The sequence below is a fragment of the Chiloscyllium plagiosum genome, unplaced genomic scaffold (genome assembly GCF_037043375.1).
Source record: "Chiloscyllium plagiosum isolate Xiang-an unplaced genomic scaffold, Cpla_swu_hap1 HiC_scaffold_10, whole genome shotgun sequence".
Taxonomy (NCBI): domain Eukaryota; kingdom Metazoa; phylum Chordata; class Chondrichthyes; order Orectolobiformes; family Hemiscylliidae; genus Chiloscyllium; species Chiloscyllium plagiosum.
This window is the reverse complement of record NW_028270148.1, coordinates 99,947,314-99,968,709: the sequence shown is the minus strand read 5'-3', so window position 1 is coordinate 99,968,709 and position 21,396 is coordinate 99,947,314. Positions and strand designations below refer to the sequence as shown.

Here is a 21,396-nt window from a genome sequence, read left to right as displayed (position 1 = left end):
TCGAAAACAGAGTTAAGAAGTGTCAAGTCAAAGGAAGGTCAGAGAATACAAAGGCTCTTAATGCACGCAATTCATGTTGCGAAATCAGGACAGTAGAAACCACTCAGGGTTGATAAAGCACTTTGAACAGAATGGAACAGTTGGATTAGTTCGGGGTTGAAAATAGACTCGGTAAAAACAATGACTGCAGATCCTGGAAACCAGATTCTGGATTAGAGTGGTGCTGGAAAAGCACAGCAGTTCAGGCAGCATCCGAGGAGCAGGCAAATCGACGTTTTGGGCAAAAGCCCTTCATCAGGAATATAGAGGCAGAGTGCCCGAAGGGTGGAGAGATAAATGAGAGGAGGGTGGGGAGAAAGTAGCATAGAATACAATAGGTGAGTGGGGGTGGGGATGAAGGTGATAGGTCAGGGAGGAGGGTGGGGAAGGTAGCAAAGAGTACAATAGTGAATTGGGGTGGGATGAAGGTGATAGGTCAGAGAGGAGGGTGGAGTAGATAGGTGGAAAGGAAGATAGGCTGGTAGGACAAGGCATGGGTCAGTGCTGAGCTGGAATTTTGGAACTGGGGTGAGGTGGGGGAAGGGAAGGGGAAATGAGGAAACTGGTGAAGTCCACATTGATGCCCTGAGGTTGAAGTGTTCCGAGGCGGAAGATGAGGCGTTCTTCCTCTAGGCATTGGGTGGTGAGGGAGGGGTGGTGAAGTAGGCCCACGACCTGCATGTCCTCGGCTGAGTGGAAGGGAGAGTTGAAATATTGGGCCACAGGGCAGTGTGGTTGATTGGTGCGGGTGTCCCAGAGATGTTCCCTAAAGCGCTCTGCTAGGAGGTGTCCAATCTCCCCAATGTAGAGGAGACCACATCGGGAGCAACGGATACAATAAATGATATTGGTGGATGTGCCGGTAAAAGTTTGATGGATGTGGAAGGCTCCTTTAGATGGTGGTGAGGGAGGAGGTGTGGGAGCAGGTTTTGCAATTCCTGTGGTGGCAGGGGAAGGTGCCAGGATGGGAGGGTGGGTTATTGGGGGGCGTGGACCTGACCAGGTAGTCAAGGAGGGAACGGTCTTTGTGGAAGGCGGAAAGGGCTGGAGAGGGAAATATATCCCTGGTGGTGGGGTCTTTTTGGAGGTGACAGAAATGTCGGCGGATTATTTCATTTATGCGAAGATTGGTAGGGTGGAAGGTGAGCACCAGGAGGGGTTCTGTCCTTGAAAATGGACTGCAGAGAGAAAGGGGGTGAGTGAGATTAGTTTGGGATTAACAGTGCTGCATAAAGAGAGCAGGGCAATCTGCTTCATTTGGTATTGATTTAGGACAGTGTGGAGAGATGCAAAATGGCCACAGGGGCAGGACGGAATGAGGAGGCTCCTTCTGTAAAATCCCATTGTTGCCCAGTTTGTGACAACAAAAGCAGTATAAACAAATTTAATAACCATAAAATCATCAGAATTATTTGCAGCTTTATTGAATGCCCCAGAACTAAGTCGTGGCCAAATGGTTGTACTTTGGTGAGTAAGAGGAATATAATTTAGCAATACAAAATACGGGATTACAATAAATTTATTCGAAATGCTTGGTGAAGCCTCATTGTCTATTAGAATGTAATCTGACATTTACCCCGAAGTGTTTTTCTGATATAATGTCAATTTGTCATTGTCTAACAATAAAAACACCCATAAATACTGAATGTCTTGTGGAAGAATTCACACATATCCTGCTTGTAAAGGTTTTGACTCTCAAGGATTCCAGTATTGCCGCTTTAATGTCCCATAGCCTGGTTTTTAATTTCAAGACCTGCATCTCTCTCCGCCCATGTCTGATACTCACCCTTTCAGAAGCAGTAGTTAAGATATTAGGAGAAAGGTATAGAGAGGAAGATTCTTTTCGCAGAGAGTTGTGAATGCATGGAATGTGTTGCCAGTTGTGGTGGTGGAAGCAGAGTCATTGGGGACATTTAAGTGACTGCTGGACATGCAGATGGATAGCAGTGAGTTGAGGGGTGCGTAGGTTAAGTTATTTTATTTTACATTAGGATTAACCCTCGGCACAACATCATGGGCCAAAGGGCCTGTTCTGTGCCGTACTTTTCTATGTTCTGTCTTCTATGTTCAGTACAGCTTTGTGGAAATAAAGATTAATCTAAATAGCTCCACTCTTTGCATCAGAAAGCTACAAACATGAGGGCTGCTTGTCTGACTCTCACTCAAAGTAGTTTTCAGAAAGACAGGTCATTGAAAAACACCAAGAGCAAATCTTAACCCACCACCCCATACTTCTCCTCACTTACACAGTCAGTTCTGTTATAACGTGGTAGTTGCGTTCTTGTGCAATTCCGAGTCATAAGAAAATTACATACCAGCAGCACTGTTTAAATGAATGGGACTGGAATTGTGTTATAACCAATCCATACTTTAAAAGTTCGCGCTTTAGAAATAGTGTCCCCAACTCGTCAATCACATTATAGCCAATTTGTGTTAATGAAACACGCGTTGTAGCAGAACAACCTATGCTTGAGAAATTGTCTGCTGCTTACAAACTCACTGTGTACTCGAGAAAGGACGAGGCTAATCCATGGACCTATCAGACCCACTAAAGAAAGAACTATGTTTTTGCTCTGAAATTGAGTTTAGATTACAGTGGTTCTGGAAAAAGACAGCAGGTCAGGCAGCATCCAAGGAGCAGGAAAATCGATGTTTTGGGCAAAAGCCCTTCATCAGGAATAGAGGATGATATGAAGGATGATATGCAATCATACAGTACAGCATGAGGCCATTCAGCACAAGTGCAAGTTACTATTGAATCTACCTTCTCCACTCACAATTTTAACAGCTTGCCATATAAAAAAAGATCTCTGTCAGTACACTCCCACTTCGCTACCCTCCACCTATTCTCCCCCTGACTGTTCTATCAATTATCTTCACCATGTGATGCCTGATGCCTTCTTCATAATTTTCAACAGTCAGGATAAGTTTTCTGTTATAACTTTACCCAGGAGAGAAAATTCATCTCGTCCATTGACTGGTGGAAGCTGGGATCTAATGAATTCAGTTCTGCGGAGCATAAAGAACTGAGTAAGGGTGTGGGGAGTGAGCTGGTGATTCTAACTGAAGTCAGGAATGGTTGAGCAGGAAGGTTCCTATTTGGGTGATTTCACTGATTGCTCCCAACATGCCCTCCATTAGCACTAAGGGTGGACCCAGGGGATTCAACATACAAAATGCATCATTGATGTATCATCATTGCATGCCCAAATCCTGCCCCAGAAATAATTCGTAAAATCTTTGGGTTTCAGCAACTCCAATTCAAAACGTAAAACGTCAACACACCACCTCAACAGCACTATGACACCTAAACAATAAGCGTCTGACACAAGCGTACAAAAAAAGGCACCAAATGAGGAAACATTGCATCTAAGGCTGTTGGTTGACCCATAGTAGAGAATAAGCATCTTACAATTAATGCAACAATGATACAGAGTAAACAGTAGTGTTGCAAAAGAATTCCCTACAAACCACCAGTGCATGAGGTAGTAGCCAGTGTCGATATTGGTAATGCAATATTGGGCTGATGTGTTAAAACTTGACAGGACGCTGATCTGAAGTGAACCTCCTATTCCTGCCCAGGGTTCCGATTCCAATTCTTCCCATTGAGTGTCAAAAACCTTTGAGGGAATGCGGCCATGGGCTATCGAGGTCTGGTTGGTATCATGATCACGGTGCTTTAGTCATCTCTCCACACCCAGAAACTTTAAAATTGTATTCTGGGCAAACAAGCAAGGTTGGCCTTTATTGGCCATCTCTTGTTGTCATGGAGAAGGTGATGGTGGACCTTGTTGAATTGCTGCAGTCCATGTGGTGATGGTGCTCCCAAAGGTGGCTGTTCAGAGCAGAGAGGAGGGGGAGTTCCAAGATTTTAATGCAGCAGTTATTTTGTGACTTAGCTGGAGGCATGTCGAATATTGGCTGCATTTAGTCCAGAACACATTACAAACTCCTAATTATGCAAAACAAATCAATCTATTCAAATTATTAACAAGCATAACATAAACCCAAATTAATGAACAAAGATGATGGAATAAGCAATAGGACCAAGATGGCCGCCAGTACTGGCAGAGGAACTGAATGACCACAAGGTCAGTTGAGTCATGGGGAAATTCACATGCCATGTTGAAGGAGAATATGTTTGTGAGATTTGTTTTTTTTTAAACTGAAGATGAGGGAGTGAAGAGAATTCCACAGAAGGGTAAAGCTCCCTTTACTCTGAGCCAGCAGTATGGCCCCAGCTCAGAAGATTGGCACCAGAGTGGGTTATTTTCTCCTCGATTCCCCCGCACAGCTGCCGACGGGATCCAGATGTGTACGAGGATAAGTGCATTAACTCCGTTCACCTCCGCCCCCTTGCATCCTGGTTCTCCATCCAAACCATCACCAGCAGATTGGACCTCAGGTAGCTCAGAGGTGAATGCTCTGTGGTCTAACTCATTCTGTCGCCAAGTGGTTTTTGGAAAGCCAAGGATTATCCATCCTTTAATGTTGGTCCTCATGGTCATGTTCTAGTCAAGCACTTGGAGTTGCAGTAAATTCTTCGAAAAGTTTAGACAACTTTACAAAACTGCTGGAACACTATGCTGTTCCCGCGTCACTAGCAAGCCCTTTCCGAATCAGTAAGTACACAAAATACAGGGCTTGTTTTGTTGCAGAGTAGTTGCTTTTGGATGAGGCTGAAGCTATATAAATTTTGCTGCAGTGATGTGCTTCATTTGCAAGTGATCGTAGGTAGTTTTCTGCTGGGACCTCTGTTAATACTGCGTGCCATTTCAACCACTGACCTATCTCGACGTGTCAAAACTTGCATCAGTCTTCTTTAGTGACAGTGAAGAAGAGGAAGGCATGGTCCCTCTATTGACTGGATTGGCTCCGTTTCCTGCAGGCTGGGGCTTGTCCATTGGCATGTGCATTCTGTGAGCATCCAACATCTCCAGGAGCAAGTCATAGAGAGGTACCACATTCTTACATTTCATACTGTAAAGGTGTTCCATTCCCTTGTTACTGTTGGCCAAAGCACAATGTCAGAAATCAGCACCATCTCAACACACAAGAAACGTGGAAATATTCCAAAACCTCCCCACAGGCCTGGAGTCTCTCAGAAGGAAGGTATGTACATTAATTTGATAAATTGTATAGAATTAGAACTTCATAGAAAGTAAAGGGGAAGCATAACATCGTAGGGATGTTGCTGCGGTTCAGTTACAAAGGTACTTTAGCAGTTTCCTGGCACAATCCATCTCTTTGTTTTTCACTGGAGCGTAGGAGGTTGAGAGGCGACCTGACAAAATAAGTTTATAAAATAAGGAGGGGTAGAGATAGAGTTAAGGGTAGGTGTCTTTTCCCTAGGATGGGGGATCCCAAGACTAGAGGGCCCATTTTTAAGGTGAGAGGAGAGAGTTTTAAAAAAGACATGAGGGGCAAATAGTTTTACACAGAGGATAGTTCCTGAGGAAGTGATGGATGCGGGTACAATTACTACATTTAAAAGACATTTGGATTAGTACATGAATAGGATAGGTTTGGAGGGATACGGGCCAGGAGGAGGCAGGTGGGACTAGTTTAGTTTGGCACAGACAGGTTGGATCGAAGGGTCTGTTTCTGCGCTGTATGACTCTTAACCATTACACCCCATCCCATTAGGCCCCCACTCCACACTCTATTCACTTCCTCCAAACTAAAAGGTGATTAAGGGTGACTGTACTGACTGTGTCTGCCTTTTTAATGGAATATTATCAGGCCCCCTGTATCTTCACGAAATGGACTGTGTCAGTGCTGCTTGCTGCTGCCACTCAAACTGCAGAATTTAATCAACTTCACATGGCCCATCTCTGACTCTTCCTTCATTTTTCTATCTCCATTTCTGACAATAGAATTTCAATGGGTATTCACTGCAGGCCACAACCACACACTTCATCATGTCTGCCCCCCAGAAGGGATTCCATCCTATTCTCCTAGTTTATTCAGCTGTGTCACGTATGTTCTGATACAGCAACCTTGTACACAAGAGCTTCTGAACTGTCTCACTTTTTGCTTGATGAAGGATTCTCCCACATCAGAGCTGACAGGGCCAATTCAAGGACCGCATGTTCCCCTCCCCCATGGTCAACAATACCCTCCATCACATCTCCTCCACTTCCCACACCCCCACCCTTGCATCCCACTCCTCCAACTACAACAAGGACAGAACCCTCCTGTCCTCACCTTCCACCCCACTAATCTCCAGACACAACACATCACCCTCTGTCATTTCTGCCACCTACAGTCAGACCCCACCACCAGAGATATATTTCCCTCCCCACCCCTAACAGCGTTCCGCAGAGACCTTTCCCTCCGTGACTCCCACATTAGGTCCATGCTCCCCACCAACGCAACCTCCACTCCCGGCACCTTCCCTTGCCGTTGCAAGAGGTGTAAAACCTGTGCCCACATCTGCCCCTTCACCTCCATTCAAAGGCCCCAAAGTATCCTTCCACATAGAATCCCTACAGTGTGGAAACAGGCCCTTCGGCCCAACAAGTCTACACCGACCCTCCAAAGAGTAACCCACCCAGACCCATTCCACTACCCTATAATTATCCCTGACTAGTGCACCTACCCTGCACATCGGGCAATTTAGCATGGCCAATTCACCTAACCTGCAAATCTTCGGATTGTGGAAGGAAACCCATGCAGACATGGGGAGAATGTGCAAACTCCACACAGACAATGGTCCAAGGTTGAAATCAAACCCTGGTCCCTGGCGCTATGAGGCAGCAGTGCTAACCGCTGAGCCACCCTGCCACCAGCAGAGATTTCCCTACACATCCAAATCACCTCATCTCCTGTGTTCATTGCTCTCGATGTGCTCTCATCTACATTGGGGAGACAGGACACCAGCTTGAGGAATGTTTCAGGAAACATCTCTAGGACATACGCACCCAACTAGTGTCTGACCACTTCACTACACCTCACACTCCACCAAGAAAATGTAATTCCTTGGCCTCCTCCACTGCCAAATCAGAGTCACCCATAGATCATAGTCAGCTTCCACCTCGGGACTCTCCAACCACACAGCATCAATGTTGACTTCACCAGTTTCCTCATCTCCCCTCTCCTCACCTTATCCCAGATCCAACATTCCAACTCGGCACCGTCCTCTTGAACTATCCTACCTGTCCATCTTACTTCCCACCTATATGCTCCACCCTCCCTTTCGACTTATCACCATTAGCTCCCACCTGCAAATACCGATCACGTTACCCCCGCCCCCAACCTTCGTATTTATGTCTCAGACCCCTTCCCTCCCCCACTTTCCTGATGAAGGGCTTATGCCCGAAACATTGACTCTCCTGCTCCTCGGATGCTGCCTGACCTGCTATGCTTTTCCAGCACCGCACTTTTTGACTCTGATCCCCAGCATCGGCAGTCCTCCCTTTCTCCCAGGGGCCTCGATCATGCCTATTACATCTCCCTGCACCCCTGTCTCCCCTTCCTCCCAGAGCCATGATAGAGCTCCCATTGGTGTTACCTGCCACCCTCCTCAACAGATTATCCTCCCCCATTTCTCCACCTTCAACAGCATGTCATCACCAGACACACCCTCCCACTTCCATTTTTGTTCAGCAAAACAAAATAGGCTGCGATTTCTTTCACTGGAGCGTAGGAGGTTGAGATGTTACCTTGGAGAGGTTTATAAAATCATGTCAGGTCGAGACAAGGTTAACGGTAGTTGTCTTTTCCCTCGGTATGGGGATTTCAAGATTAGGGGGCATAGTTTTAAGGTGAGAGGACAGAGAGATTTAAAACCAATACGGGGGCAAATTATTTTACACAGAGGGTGGTTCATGTGCAGAATGAACTTCCTGAGGAAGTGTGGATATGGGTCCAATTGCAACATTTAGATCAGTAGATGGATAGGAAAGGTTTGGAGGGATATGGGCCAGGAGCAGCAGGTGGGACTAATTTAGTTTGGGATTGTGTTCAGTGTAGACTGGTTGGTCCAAAGGGTCTTTTCTGTGCTGTATGACTCAATAACAGGATCATTTCGATTAAGCTCTTTGCAGCCTCTGGACTTAACACCGAATTCAGTAATTTCTGACTGAAATCTCTGCTTTTATTTGTTTTCACTTTTGCAGCTCTGTTTTTCCATTTAGGTGTTTATCATTCTGTCATTCACACCTCCTCCCAACCTAGCTGTTGCCCCTTCTCCCATTCCCACCCCTGCATTGCCCTCAGGTTCATCATGTCAATCTCTCCATTCTTCAATCCAGCATAGACATTTCCATCTGTACCTTTTTCCACCTCCTACTTGCTCTAGTTGAAATTAAAATGTCTGGGTAAAGCAAGAGGCTATTGACTCAAACTAGTACAAAGTCTGACATGAGACTTCAGTGAAGCGGAATAAATGTTGCTGCAAACAGCAATCTTGGAATCAATCTTTAAAAAACCAACTGGATACAACAAAACAGAAGGGGAAGTGTTATGGTGACTCAGGATGGAGGGTTTAAAATAGGCTGATTAACCTCCATTCGTGTCCCCTAGAGTGGGCCAAGGGTTAAAAATCAGGTAAATGTGTTTCGAAATTTGAGACACATTCAGAGAATGTTCTTCTGCTTCTGAACCCTTTCAAGTGACAGGAGTGGGACTGAGGGTGAGGCACAACCATCTTCTCAGTAATCAACGCAGTTTCAGTTCCCCATCCCTGCAAAATCAACAAGAGGGGGTATAATCTTAAGGTGAAGGAAAGAAGGATGAGACGGGATTTGAGATTTTGTTTTCCTCCAGTAGGTGGTGGGAATCTGAAATACAGTGCCTGGGAGGGCAGTACTGGCAGGGAACCTCACAATGTTTAAAAAGTTTGTGAAGGAGCATTTCACATTCAAGGCTTTGGGCCAAGTGCTGGAAAGTGGGATTATTGTGGATATGATGGCACAGATTTGATGGACCGAAGGGCCTTGGCTGTGTTGTATGACTCTATGACTCTGAAATCCCACCCCACTGATATTTGGGAGGGACAGGATCTCTCAGTGGGACTCAGATCGTGGAATGGTCTACACCATTTCAGATCAATCCATCTTCTCTGACTTAGACCTGGTCATAGTAATCTGTGTCGCTTTCCAAGCTCATGATTCCCCATTGCTGTTCATAGAGTCGAAAAGATGAACAACATGGGGACAGATCCTTTGGTCCAACTTGTCCATGCTGACCAGATATTCTAAATCAATTCTAGTCCCATTTGCCACCATTTGGCCCATATCCCTCCAAACCCTTCCTATTCATATACCTATCCAGGTGTCTTTTAAATTCTGTAATTGTACTTGCGTCCACCACTTCCTCTGGCAGCTCTTTCCATACATGCACCACCTTCTGTGTAAAAAAATTGCCCCTTAAGTCCGTTTTAAATTTTCCCCCTCTCACCTTAAACCTTTGGACTTCTTTACCCTGGGGAAAAGCCCTTGTCTATTTATCCTCTCCATGCCCCTCATGATTTTATAAACCTCTGTAAGGTCACCCCTCAGCCTCCGACGCTCCAGGGAAAACTGCCCCAGCCTATTCAGCCTCTCCCTGTAGCTCAAACCTTCCAACCCCATCCTTTACAACACCCATGTAAATCTTTTCTGCATGCTTTCAAGTTTACTATAACATGTGTCCTATTGTAGACATTTATACCAACTCCAGAGCCATCTTTTGTTCTCTTGTCCATTTTGTTAGGAACCCTGTTTGGCCTCCCATTGTCATCTTTCTGCTGTTTAATTCCCCTTGCTCTCCATCCTAACTCACACCTACCCCTCTAGTACTGCGGAAAAAAGGCACATGTCAAATCTTTTTTGTTACACATTCATCAGGACAGAATTGCAAGAATACCAAATTTTAAAGAGAACAACAATTTATATGTGGGAAGAGGGTGCTGATTGGTATCCCATGGGACATAACCTTAAAATTAGAGCTAGGATTTTCAGCAGTCATCACACAGGAGATAGTGAAAAATCAGGAAATGTCTCCTCCAAAAACATGCTCAGGTGAGGTCAATTACAAATTTAACAGTGTTTCAATTCCATGAGGTCCTCTTGTGGTGTAGTGGTAGTGTCCCTATCCCTGGACCAGGAGGCCCAGTTTAAGTCTCACCTGCTCCCGAGGTGTGTAATAACATCTCTGAACAGGTTGGTTAGAAAGATAGGTCAAATTAAAACAAAATCTATCAACTCCAAATTAATTAGGCAAGGTTGTTACAATTATAGAATATAGGCAATTAGCCAAGATACAGAATAGTTATGATCTGGGGAAAGGCGATGGCTTAGTGGTATTAACACTCAACTGTTAGTCTAGCAGGTAAGTTCCCAGGTTCAAATCCCACCACAGTAGATGATGCAACTGGGAATTCAATAACAAATTAAACTGGATTTAAATATCTAATGATGGCTGTATAAATGCTCACAATTATTGTTAAAAACCCATCTGGTTCCCTAATGTCATTTTGCTTCCCTCTTTTCTCATTATTAGAAATATCTGTGGTCGTGTGCTTGGATGCACCTCAGTCCCACGCTCCTGATCTTTGGGCATCCAGTGCTGATGAGTGTGGGCAGATTGGAGGGCCTCCTCATGGGTCTGCTCCAGGGCCTGGCCAAGTTGGCTATTACCATATTCAGGCAATGGGCTGTGGAAGGCTTTGGGGGGTCTTAGCTGCTGACACCCTCTTTCACGGCTATGTTTGTGCCCGGGTGTCCTTGGAGAGGGAGCGTGCAAGATGCACCAGTACCCTCAATGCCTCGATCTCCCCCTCAAACTCCATTTTGATTTAGGCCTCCTCTCCCAACCTCTCCCTCACCTTTGATACTTTGCATTACCCTGAGTAGGAGAAAGTGAGGACTGCAGATGCTGGAGATCAGAGCTGAAAAATGGATTGCTGGAAAAGCGCAGCAAGTCAGGCAGCATCCAAGGAGCAGGGGAATCGACGTTTCGGGCATAAGCCCTTCTTCAGGAACCCTGAGTAGGTTTTGCACGTGCACTATTCAGTTGGAAACACGAGTAATTTATTGGTGGTGGGTAATAGATGAGAAAAAAACATACTGGGGTAATTTGATGAAGGAAATAAAAATGTTCAGTTGCGTGCAAGAGAATTTCTGGATATAAAAAGAAGCTATGACCTGACGAATGGACTATTCCTATTCCTATGTTCTTGACTTGAGCGCCAACAATATTGCTAATTCTGGAATGCTCTTGATCTAATGTGGTGTAGTATGTTCATTCTGAATAATCCAGATGTTTTAAAAGGGAAGTGTAACTGTATTAACAGGAGTCAGGAGCAGATAGCAAAATCTCATTTCCATTGAATGCTTGGCTGAACTCCAAACGTGCCAACCAGCTGATTGACCTATTCCGTTCATAATTACAATTGTGGGGGACGGAAAAGGGGCTTGTGCTCACCTCATGTGCCGGATGTGGGAGAGCAGTAGCAGAAGTTGAGCTAGTCTCCGGGATTGCTGCTGCAGTGAGAGGCCGGCCCTGGTGATAAAGTGAACCAGAGCGTCAGTGATTTTGTCCAAGATTATCTGAATCTGCTCACTGTCGTTCAGGGCTTCCATGGTACTGGAGAGAAAGGGGAACACGCCTGAGGGGGAAACAAACAAGCCAGTTAGGTAACACGTGTCTAAGGACACCGCAGTTGCAGTGCTCTCTCGGGGCTGACAAATAGCATGGACAACAATAACTTGCATGCATTCGTATAATGCCTTTGACTTGGTATAACAACCCTCCTGGGGCACTTCACAGGACTGTTATGAGCCCCACAAGGAGGTCCTGCGACTGGTGATCACTACTTTAGCCGAGAGATGGGTTTTGAGGAATGTCTCACAGAGCCAAGTGGATAAGTTACAGAGGGAAAGGTGGTAGCTTAAGGAACTCAGCATTCAATGGCAGAGTGATACAAAGGAAGATTGTCCAAGAAGCCAGAACTGGAGGACTGCAGAGAAGACAAACACGGAGAGGGTCGAGAGCACAGAGAGATTTGAGGGTGAGGATTTTAATTTGAGGTAGAACAAATACAGGTCAATGTGTACAAGGGAGAAGGCTGACCCGGACCGGAAAGGAGTTAGGCTGCAGGCATCAGTGTGTTTGGATGAGCCCAAGTCTACAGAGGGTGGACAACGCCAGGGGGGCAGTGAAGGAAATAACACAAAAGACTAAGTGCCACAAGACTTGCTAAGGGCTGATTTTAACTGCTGGGGGAGAAAGGACCTGTAGTGGGGCAGAGAGCTTCCACCACCATGCCCATTCTCAACTCAGACATTTACAGCACAAAGGAGGCCATTTGGCCCATTGTGTCTGTGTCAATGATCTGACTATACTTTGATGACAAGGAGTTGCTATTTCCTAGCTCTTGGTCTTGCCCTGGAGTCTGCAGCAATGCTCTAAACCCTGCTGCACGATTACAAGAGTTTCTGACTGAGCCACCTTCACTGGCACAGAGTTCCAGACTCTCACCTCCCTCTGGGGAAATTCTCATCAACTCTCCTCTTACCACTCTACTTCTTACGAGAAATCTACGCCCCCTGGTTATTGAACCGAATGAAAATGGAAGCAAATGTTTTCCTATCCACCTTATCTATGCCCCTCATCATCTTAGAAACCTCTATCAGGTCCCCTCTTAACTTCCACTGCTGTCAGGAAAATAATGCCACCATTATTGACCTTTCCTCAAAGCTTAGTCCCTCCAGTCCAAGCAACACCCTGGTGAGACTCCTCGAAACCTCCTCCAGTGCAATCATATTCTTCCCATAGTCCAGTGGTCAGAACTGCACACACTCCTCCAGAGCTGGTCTAACTAAAGTTATATACAGTTGCTAACATGAGGCTTATTTAGTTTGATACCCTCTACCTTCCAAACGGGTGCCATGCTGCCACTCAACGTTTCTGGGAGCATGTCTTTGGAGGTCAGAAGATTGGAGATCTCAGGGTTATGCGGGTAGATAGCTGTTTCAGGCAGTCCAGCAGTTCAGAGTGTTTCTCTTGGACACAGGAGATGTAATCTATTGTTCAGGAACCTGCTGCAGTAGGTTAGGTTAATCTCTCATGGGCTATGGGCACCACTGGCAATTCCAGTAATCGTTACCCATTCCTCACTAGCCTTGAACTCAACCACTGGACCATGGGATTATTAGTCCAGTGACATTACACCAACATCTCCCCGAAATGAACAAATGCCATTTTCAGACCACTGTTACTGAATTTAAATTGGTGGGGGAGTGGGACCAACAGCTATTTTCTATCATGGAGACTGATTTACTCGTGGGAGATATTACACGTTTGCAGCATGAGCTGTGAACTAAGTCAGGAACATGGAAGGACTAAAGCACAAGGAACATGTCCTAATGGTCACAGCTATCGTGAGTTCCCTCCGGGTGCTCCGGTTTCCTCCCACATTCTAAAGATGTGCAGGTTAGGTGGACTGGCCATTGGAAATTGCCCATACTGTCTAGGTGGATGATGCAAGGTTACAGGGATAGAGTCTGGGGTGTGGGTGTGGTTGGGCTGTGCTTCAGAGAGTCAACATGGACCCGAGGGGCCGAATGGCCTACTTCCACACTGCAGGGCTTCTATGATTCTATGGTCAATGAGATGGAAGCAAATTTCCATCCATTCATCGTGACCAATCAGAATGACTGGGGCACTAGACAGACAAACAGACACTTGTGGAAAGATGTAAAACTAAACGTAGACAGATCTTGCATAGGGGAAGAAAATGTTGTGGGAGATTTCTGTTTTTGCCCTTACCTTTTTCTTTAAATGTTTCTGCTGTAGAACTGTTTGTGTACCAGCTTTTATTTTGGTGGCTGTTGTGTATTACCTTTGATGTGTATAAAATGTTGAGAGTCCAGTCAATCTTGATTCACCAAGCCTCAAATCTGCTTTAATATCAGCCATGCAGGGACCATGGGGTGGAGTGGTCATGGGAAACTGTTTAATTGGTTGTGGATCTCTTGGGCCTTTGGCCCAGCACACGGAGTCTCTCGTCCCTTTAAAACTCTTCAATGGAGGACTACGGCAAGTTTACAAATTCCTGTTTTATACACAGTTTGGTTTCTAACTTAAATCCTTAGATCTGCTCCACCTTCAAGGACCCCCAGAAAACTAAAATGTAGCCTCTGGAAATCAAAACAAAAATCTCCCCTTCCCAGGAAAATCTCCATCAGATCCCTTGGAAAGAAAAATGGGATCCTCGCTTGGGGGTAATATATTAGCAGAGATAAAGAATTGGTTCAACAGGGAGTAATCAGTACATCCTAACCATTTCTAAATTGGCAGGTTGTAGCTATTGGAGTGCTGCAAGAATTAACACTGAGATCTCAGCAATTTGTAATCGATATTCATGACTTAGACAAAGAGACAGAGGGGAATATATCTAGGTTTGCTGATGATAGGTGGAAGTGCCAACTGTAATTTTACACATGAAGGTGGCAAAGTTGTATAACATGTCATGAGTAGGCAACAAGATAGAGGTAGAGTATAACTGAGGAACCATAAAGGAATGGACCCTAATTTTAAGAACTCAGATGGTGCAGTGATGGTGTCCCTCTCTCTGAATCAAAAAACTTGCCTTCTTCACAGGTATACTACAATATCTCTGAACTGGTGGATTACAAACATATTTATCAGTAGGGGAAGTGTGGGGTTATTTAATTTCGTTCTAAGAATTGAAAAGAGGGATAGTTTTTGAAAAGGGTGAGACATGGGTGCACTCACAGAAAGAACACCAACCATAAGGAGACTATGGAGAGTAAAAACATTACAGGAACAGGCCCTTCAGCCCACCACATCTGTGCCACTCTAAACGAATACCATCTCTTGCACATGGTCCGTATCCCTCTATTCCCGACCGGTTGATGTGGTCTGTCCAAATGGCCTCTTAAACGATGCTTTCGTATCTGCTTGTACTACCCCTCCTGGACATGCATTCCAGGCACCCTACTACTCTGTATAAAAATTTCCTCACTCATCTCCTTTAAACTTTCCCCCTCTCACTCTAAACCTAGGCCCTCTAGTATTTGTCATTTCCTTGACTGGGAAAATGACTCTAGCTATTCACCCTACCTCTGTCTGTCATAATGTTATATACTTCTTTCAGACTGTACCTCAGTCTCTGATGCTCTAGTAAAAACAATCCAAGTTTGTCCAACCTCTCCTTATAGCTAATACACTCCAATCCTGGCAACATCCGGGAAACCTCTTTTGCAATCTCTCCAAAGCAGCCACATCCTTCCTATGGTGAGGTGACCAGAACTGTGCACAATACTCGAAATGTGGCCTCACTAAAGTTTTATACAGCTGTAGCATGACTTGCCAACTTTTATACTCAGTGCCCTGATTGATAAAGGCAAGCACGCTATATAAAGCCTTCTTTACCATCTTATTCACTAGTGTTGCCACTTTCTGGGAGCGATGAATTTACATCCCAAGATCCCTCTGTGTATCAATGCTCCTAAGAATCCTTTCATTTATTGTATACTTTCCTCTTGCGTTTGACACCCCAAAATGCGTCACCTCTGCCGTCTACCATTTCTCTGCCTACCTTTCTAACTGATCTATATCCCGCTGTACTCTTGACAACCTTCCTCACTATCCACAACTCTGCCAATTTACATGTTGTCTGCAAACTTACTAATCAGACTATCTACATTTTCATCCAAATCATTTATAGATATTACAAACAATGGAGATCCCAGCACTGATCCTTACAGAACCAGTCCACACCGACCCTCCGAAGAGTAACCCACCAAGACCCATTTCCCTCTGACTAATGCACCTAGTGGTTGGGTCGAAGGGCCTGTTTCCGCACTGTAGGGAATCTAATCTAATCTAAACACCACTGGCCATAGACCTCCAGTCAGAAAAAAAATCTCTCCACAGCTACCGTCTGCCTTCAATGATCGACCAGTTTTGAATCTAACTTATCAATGCACTGTCGATCCTATGTGACTTATTTAATAACGCCCACGGAGATAACATCCACCGCCCTACTCTTAATCATCTTCATCACTTCCTCAAAAAACTCAATCAAATCTCCCTCGCACAAAGTCTGGTGACTATCCTAAATAAGTCCATTCTTTTCCAAATGCGAGTAAATTCTGTCCCAAGGAATCTTCTCCACTAATTTCCCGACCACTGACGTAAGACTCACTGACCTATAATTTCCTGGATTATCCCTGTTGCTCGCCTTAAAGAAAGGATCGGCATTGGGCATTCTCCAGACTTCTGGGACCTCACCTGTGGCTAAAGATGATACAAAACTCTGTCAAGGTTCCAGCAATCCTTGTGTCCTGGCAGGATCAGACCATTCAGCCCATCAAATCTGATCCACCATTTGATCTTGGCTGATGTTTCTCAAGTCTGTTCTCCTGCCTTCTCCCCATAACCCTTGACATTTTTCCTTATCAAGAACTTATCTAGTTCTGTCTAAAAGATATTCAGTGACTTGGCCTCCACAGTGCTCTGTGGCAATGAGATCTGCAGGTTCACCACCCTCTGGCTGATGAAATTCCACCTCATCTCAGTTCTAAAAGGTTGTCCCTTCACTCTGAGGCTGTGCCTTGGATCCTAGTCTTTCCTACTAGTGAAAACATCTTCTCCAGATCCACTCTATGCAGGCCTCTCAGTATTCTGTACGTTTAAAACAAATAACCCCTCATTCTTCTGAACTGTACCAAGTACAGACTCTGAGCTGCTCCTTATATGACAATTAGCGTACAGGTACAGCAAGCAATTCAAAAGGCAAATTTGGTCCTGGTTAGAAGAATATGAAAGTCTTGCTACGTTGCACAGGACTTTAGTGACTCCATACCCAGAGGATTACACACAGTTTTTATCTCCAAATGTGAGAAAAGATATCTTTGAATGAAGGCTCTGGTTAGACCATAAGACCATAAGAAATAGGAACTGGAGTGGGCCGTTCGGAGCCTGCTCTGCCACTCAAAAGGCTCATGACTGATCTGATATTTGTCACCCATTTTCCTGTATTTTCCATGTAACCCTTAATTCCCCAAGAATCTACCTTTCTCAGCCTTAAATATCCACAAGGACTCTGCTCCCACAGATCTCTGCAGCAAGAAGTTCCAAAGACTCTCAACCCTCTGATAAAGGAAGTTCTTCCTCAATTCTGTCTTAAATAAGTAGGCACCTCTTTATTCTGAGACTATAGCCTCTGGCCCTAAACTCTCCCATGAAGAGAAACATGCTCTCAGCTTTTACCCTGTCAAGCCCCTTAAGGATCCCATATGTTTCAACCAGATCACCCCTGAACTCCAGTGAGCACAGTCTCAACCTGTATAAGCTTTGCTCATTGTCCTCCATATCAGGAATTATCCTAGGGAACCGTTTATGAATTGCCTCCAATGAGATGATATCTTTCCTAATTAAAGCAACCAAAATGTCTCACAGTACTCCATGTATGGTATCCCATAATCTTGTACAATTGCAATAAGCCTTTCCCCTTCTAATATTCCAACTCCCTTGAAATAAAGGCCAACATTCCATTAGCCTTCCTGATAACCTGCCGCACCTTTGCTGTGTTTTGTGCACAAATATTTCCACATCAGAACATAAGAACTAGGAGCAGGAGTAGGCCATCTGGTCCCTTGAGGCTGCTCCACCATTCAATAAGGTCATGGCTGAGCTTCCTGTGGACTCGGCTCCACTTACCCGTCCACTCCCCATAACTTGCAATTCCTTTATTGTTCAAAAATCTATCTTCGCCTTAAAAACATTCAACAAGGTAGCTTCATTGATGTCACTGAGCAGGGAATTGCACAGATTCATAACTGTTTGGGTGAATATGTTCTTCCTCAACTCAGTCCTAAGTCTGCTCCCCCTTATTTTGAGACCATGTCCCCTAGTTCTAGTTTCACCCCCCCCCTCACCCCCCCTCCCCCCCCCCCCCGAGGGGAAACAACCTCCCTGCTTATCTACTCCCTTCATAATTTGTAGGAAAGACAGTTAGGCAAACATTTAAGGAGGTAATTCTCAACAAAAAAGAGGGAGGAAAGATCTGAAGGGAACATTCCCCTCCCCCCCCCCCAATTCTACTAAATTCCAATGAGTGTAATCTCAGTCTATTCAATCTCTCCTCATAAACCGACCCTCTCATGCCCAGAACCAACCCTCAAGTGCCTTCATGTTGTAGCTTCCTGCAGTGTGTTTCCATGCAAATAATACTGTTCTTTCAGCCTCCCTTCCAAAATTAATAACTTCACACTTTTCCCACATTATACTCCATTTGCTGACACTTTGCCCAGTTTCTATCTATATAAATTGTTTGTATCCCTCTCACAACCTGCATTTTTGTGTTGTCTGAAAATCTGGTTATAGTACATGCGATTCCTTCATTACTATACGGTAAAACCTCGATTATCCAAAGGAGATGGGCGGGAAGCATTTTGTTCGGATAACCGATCGTTTGGATCAATTAAGCGGCAATTTGAGCGCCGGTTATCCGAACATGCCTCGGTTATCTGGCAATGTACACCATAATGCCGTTTAACTGATAACTGAACGCTGAGTTGCCTAATGCCACTTTTACAGGGCCTTGAGATCTTGTTCGGATAATTGATGTTCGGATAATCGAGGTGGTACTGTATATTGTAAAAGTAGCAGTCCCAACCTGATCCCTGTGAAACCCCACTGGTCACCAACCTGAAAAAGAATGCCTTTCTCTCCACTCACAATTTCCTGGCCATTACCAAATTTTCTCTCTGTGCCAAGATACTACCTCCAGCACCTTGGGCTCTTATCTTACGACTTCACCTTCTGTGAGGGAACTTGTTGAATGTCTTCTGGGAGTCCAAAAACAACATATCTATCCATTCCCCTCTATCCACTCTGATTGAGGCTTCCTTGAAAAACTTGGATAACTTCGCCAGACACTACTTCCCTTTCATGAAACCGTGCTGACTCCCTTGATTAAATTAGTTTCCAAATGTGCTGCTGTAACTTCCTTCATAATTGATTCCAATAAGTTTCCAACAATCAATGTTAGGTTAATCGGCCTATACTTACTCACTTATTGCCTACTTCCTTTCTGAATAGGGGTGTCACATTAGTAGTTTTCCCATCCTTTGGTACAACTCCAAGTTCAAGGATTTTTGGATAATTACTACCAATGCATCCACTATTTCTGGAGCTACTGTTTTTAGGATCTGAATATGCAAGACATCCCAACCATTGGGCTTATCAGCCTTTGGCCTCATTAGTTTGTCTAATACTATTGCTCGAATAATGATAATTCCTCTGCATATTCTTCAGCATTAATGGAATGCTTGAAGCATGATCCACTATAAAAATTGATGCAAAAGATCTGTTTAACTCCTCTGCCATTTCCTCGTTTCCATAACTACCTTCCCAGATGAATTTCCCAAGGGGCCTATGTTCACTTTGACTTCTCCCTTTTTATATACTTAAAGAAGCTCTTATTGTCAGTTTTTATATTCCTTGCTAGTTCGCCTTCGGTTTATTTTCTCTCTCTTTATTACCTTTTTAGTCTTCCTTGACTGGATTCTGAATTTATACCAATCTTCAAAGCTATTACTGACTTTTGCCTCATTTTATCCCGTTTCTTCAAACTTTATACTCTCCTAAACTCCCTTGGTTAGCCATGGGTTAATTTATTGTTCCCTTAAGATCTTTCCTCCCTCTTTTTGTTGAGAATTACCTCCTTAAATGTCTGCCTTACTGTCGTTCCTACAAATCTATTGGCCAGTGCTTTAGTAAACTCTATCCTCATTTCATTGTAATTCTCTTTATTAAGTTAAACACAGTTGTTTCCAATCCTGGTTTGTCACACTAACCTGAATATTCAATTCTACCATGTTATGATCACTACTTCCTAGGAGATCTTTTACTCTGAAGTCATTCATTATACATGCCTCATTATCCGTGCCCAGATCCATGATAGTTGGTTCCCTGTTTGACCCCATGACATATTGCTCTAGGAAACTATCCTTAATCCACTCTATGAATTTGTTGTAGTGGCTACCCTTTCCAAATCACTGACCCAATCAATATCAGATTAAAGTCACCCATAATTCTTGCTCTGCTCTTTCCACATTCTCTTGTGTTTTTGTTGATTAATACCTTTTCTAACAGGGAGACTACTGTTTGAGGGTCTACGCACTACTCCGATCAGTGTTCTCCTTCCCTTGCTGTTAATCACCCCCACCCAAATTGAATCTACATCTCCAAGCCTAGATCCTCTTTCAGATCTCTCCTCATTTCATCTCTTATTAACAGTGCTACCCCATCACCTTTAGCTCAGTTGGCTAGCCTGCAGTGCAGATTACTGCCAGCAGTACAGGTTACTTCCTACTCTAGGTCCTGGACAATTAGGACCAGCCTCTTCAGCTGCCCTTGAGGCAGGAAGCCAATAGTGAACCTCCAGTGAATCGATAATCTGGGATATTGGAGGCTTGGCTGGTTTACCTGGAGAATGGTAAACTAGGGCGACATTATCTGGGGTATTGTTGAGTGGGCCAATGTTTCAGGGCATAATAGTCAGAGCTAATTTACACAGGGAATTGTAGTTTGGGCTAGTTTACCCAGGGTATGCTGGAGTGCGCTAGTTTACCCAGGGTGTCATACACAGGGCTAGTTTACCCAGGGAATAGTAGAGTGGACTAGTTTACTCAGGATATTGTACACTGGGCTAGATTACCCAGGGTACAGAAAAGTGGGCTAGTTTACCCAGGATATTGTACACTGGGTTAGTTTACCCAGGGTAAAGTAGAGTGGGCTAGTGTACCCACGGTATTGTACATTGGGCTAGTTTACTCAGGGTATTGTACACTGGGTTAGTTTACTCAGGGTATAGTAGAGTGGGCTAGTGTACCCACGGTATTGCACACTGGGCTAGTTTACTCAGGGTATTGTACACTGGGCTAGTTTACTCAGGGTATAGTAGAGTGGGCTAGTGTACCCACGGTATTGCACACTGGGCTAGTTTACTCAGGGTATTGTACACTGGGCTAGTTTACCCAGGGTATTGCAGTCAGGGCTAGTTTACTCAGGGCATAGTAGAGTGGGCAGATTTACCTAGGGTATTACATTCTGAGCTAGTTTACCTAGGGTATTGCTGTCTGGGCTAGTTTACTCAGTATCTCACAGTCTGGGCTAGTTTGCCCAGGATATTGCAGTCTGGGCTAGTTGGCCCAGAATATTGTACACTTGGCTAGTTTACTCAGGGTATAGTAGAGTGGGCTAGTTTACCCAGGGCATTGTACACTGGGCTAGTTTACCAAGGGTACAGTAGAGTGGGCTAGTTTACCCAGAATATTACAGTCTGGGCTAGTTTACTCAGGGTATTGTACACTGGGCTAGTTTACCAAGGGTAGA

At 44.6% G+C, this 21,396-nt stretch overlaps 1 protein-coding gene across 1 annotated transcript in view; it reads right to left on the bottom strand.

Moving 5' to 3' along the window:
• The window catches only part of esr1 (estrogen receptor 1), a 294,445-nt gene continuing 273,049 nt past the window's right edge, over nt 1–21,396 (bottom strand). Inside the window, exons 7-8 of the mRNA XM_043696506.2 lie at nt 11,449–11,632; nt 1–5,046 (exon numbers count right to left, since the gene is read on the bottom strand). Coding sequence (XP_043552441.1) covers nt 4,827–5,046; nt 11,449–11,632 — 404 coding nt within the window. The 3' untranslated portion in view covers nt 1–4,826. The remainder of the gene's footprint in view (nt 5,047–11,448; nt 11,633–21,396) is intronic.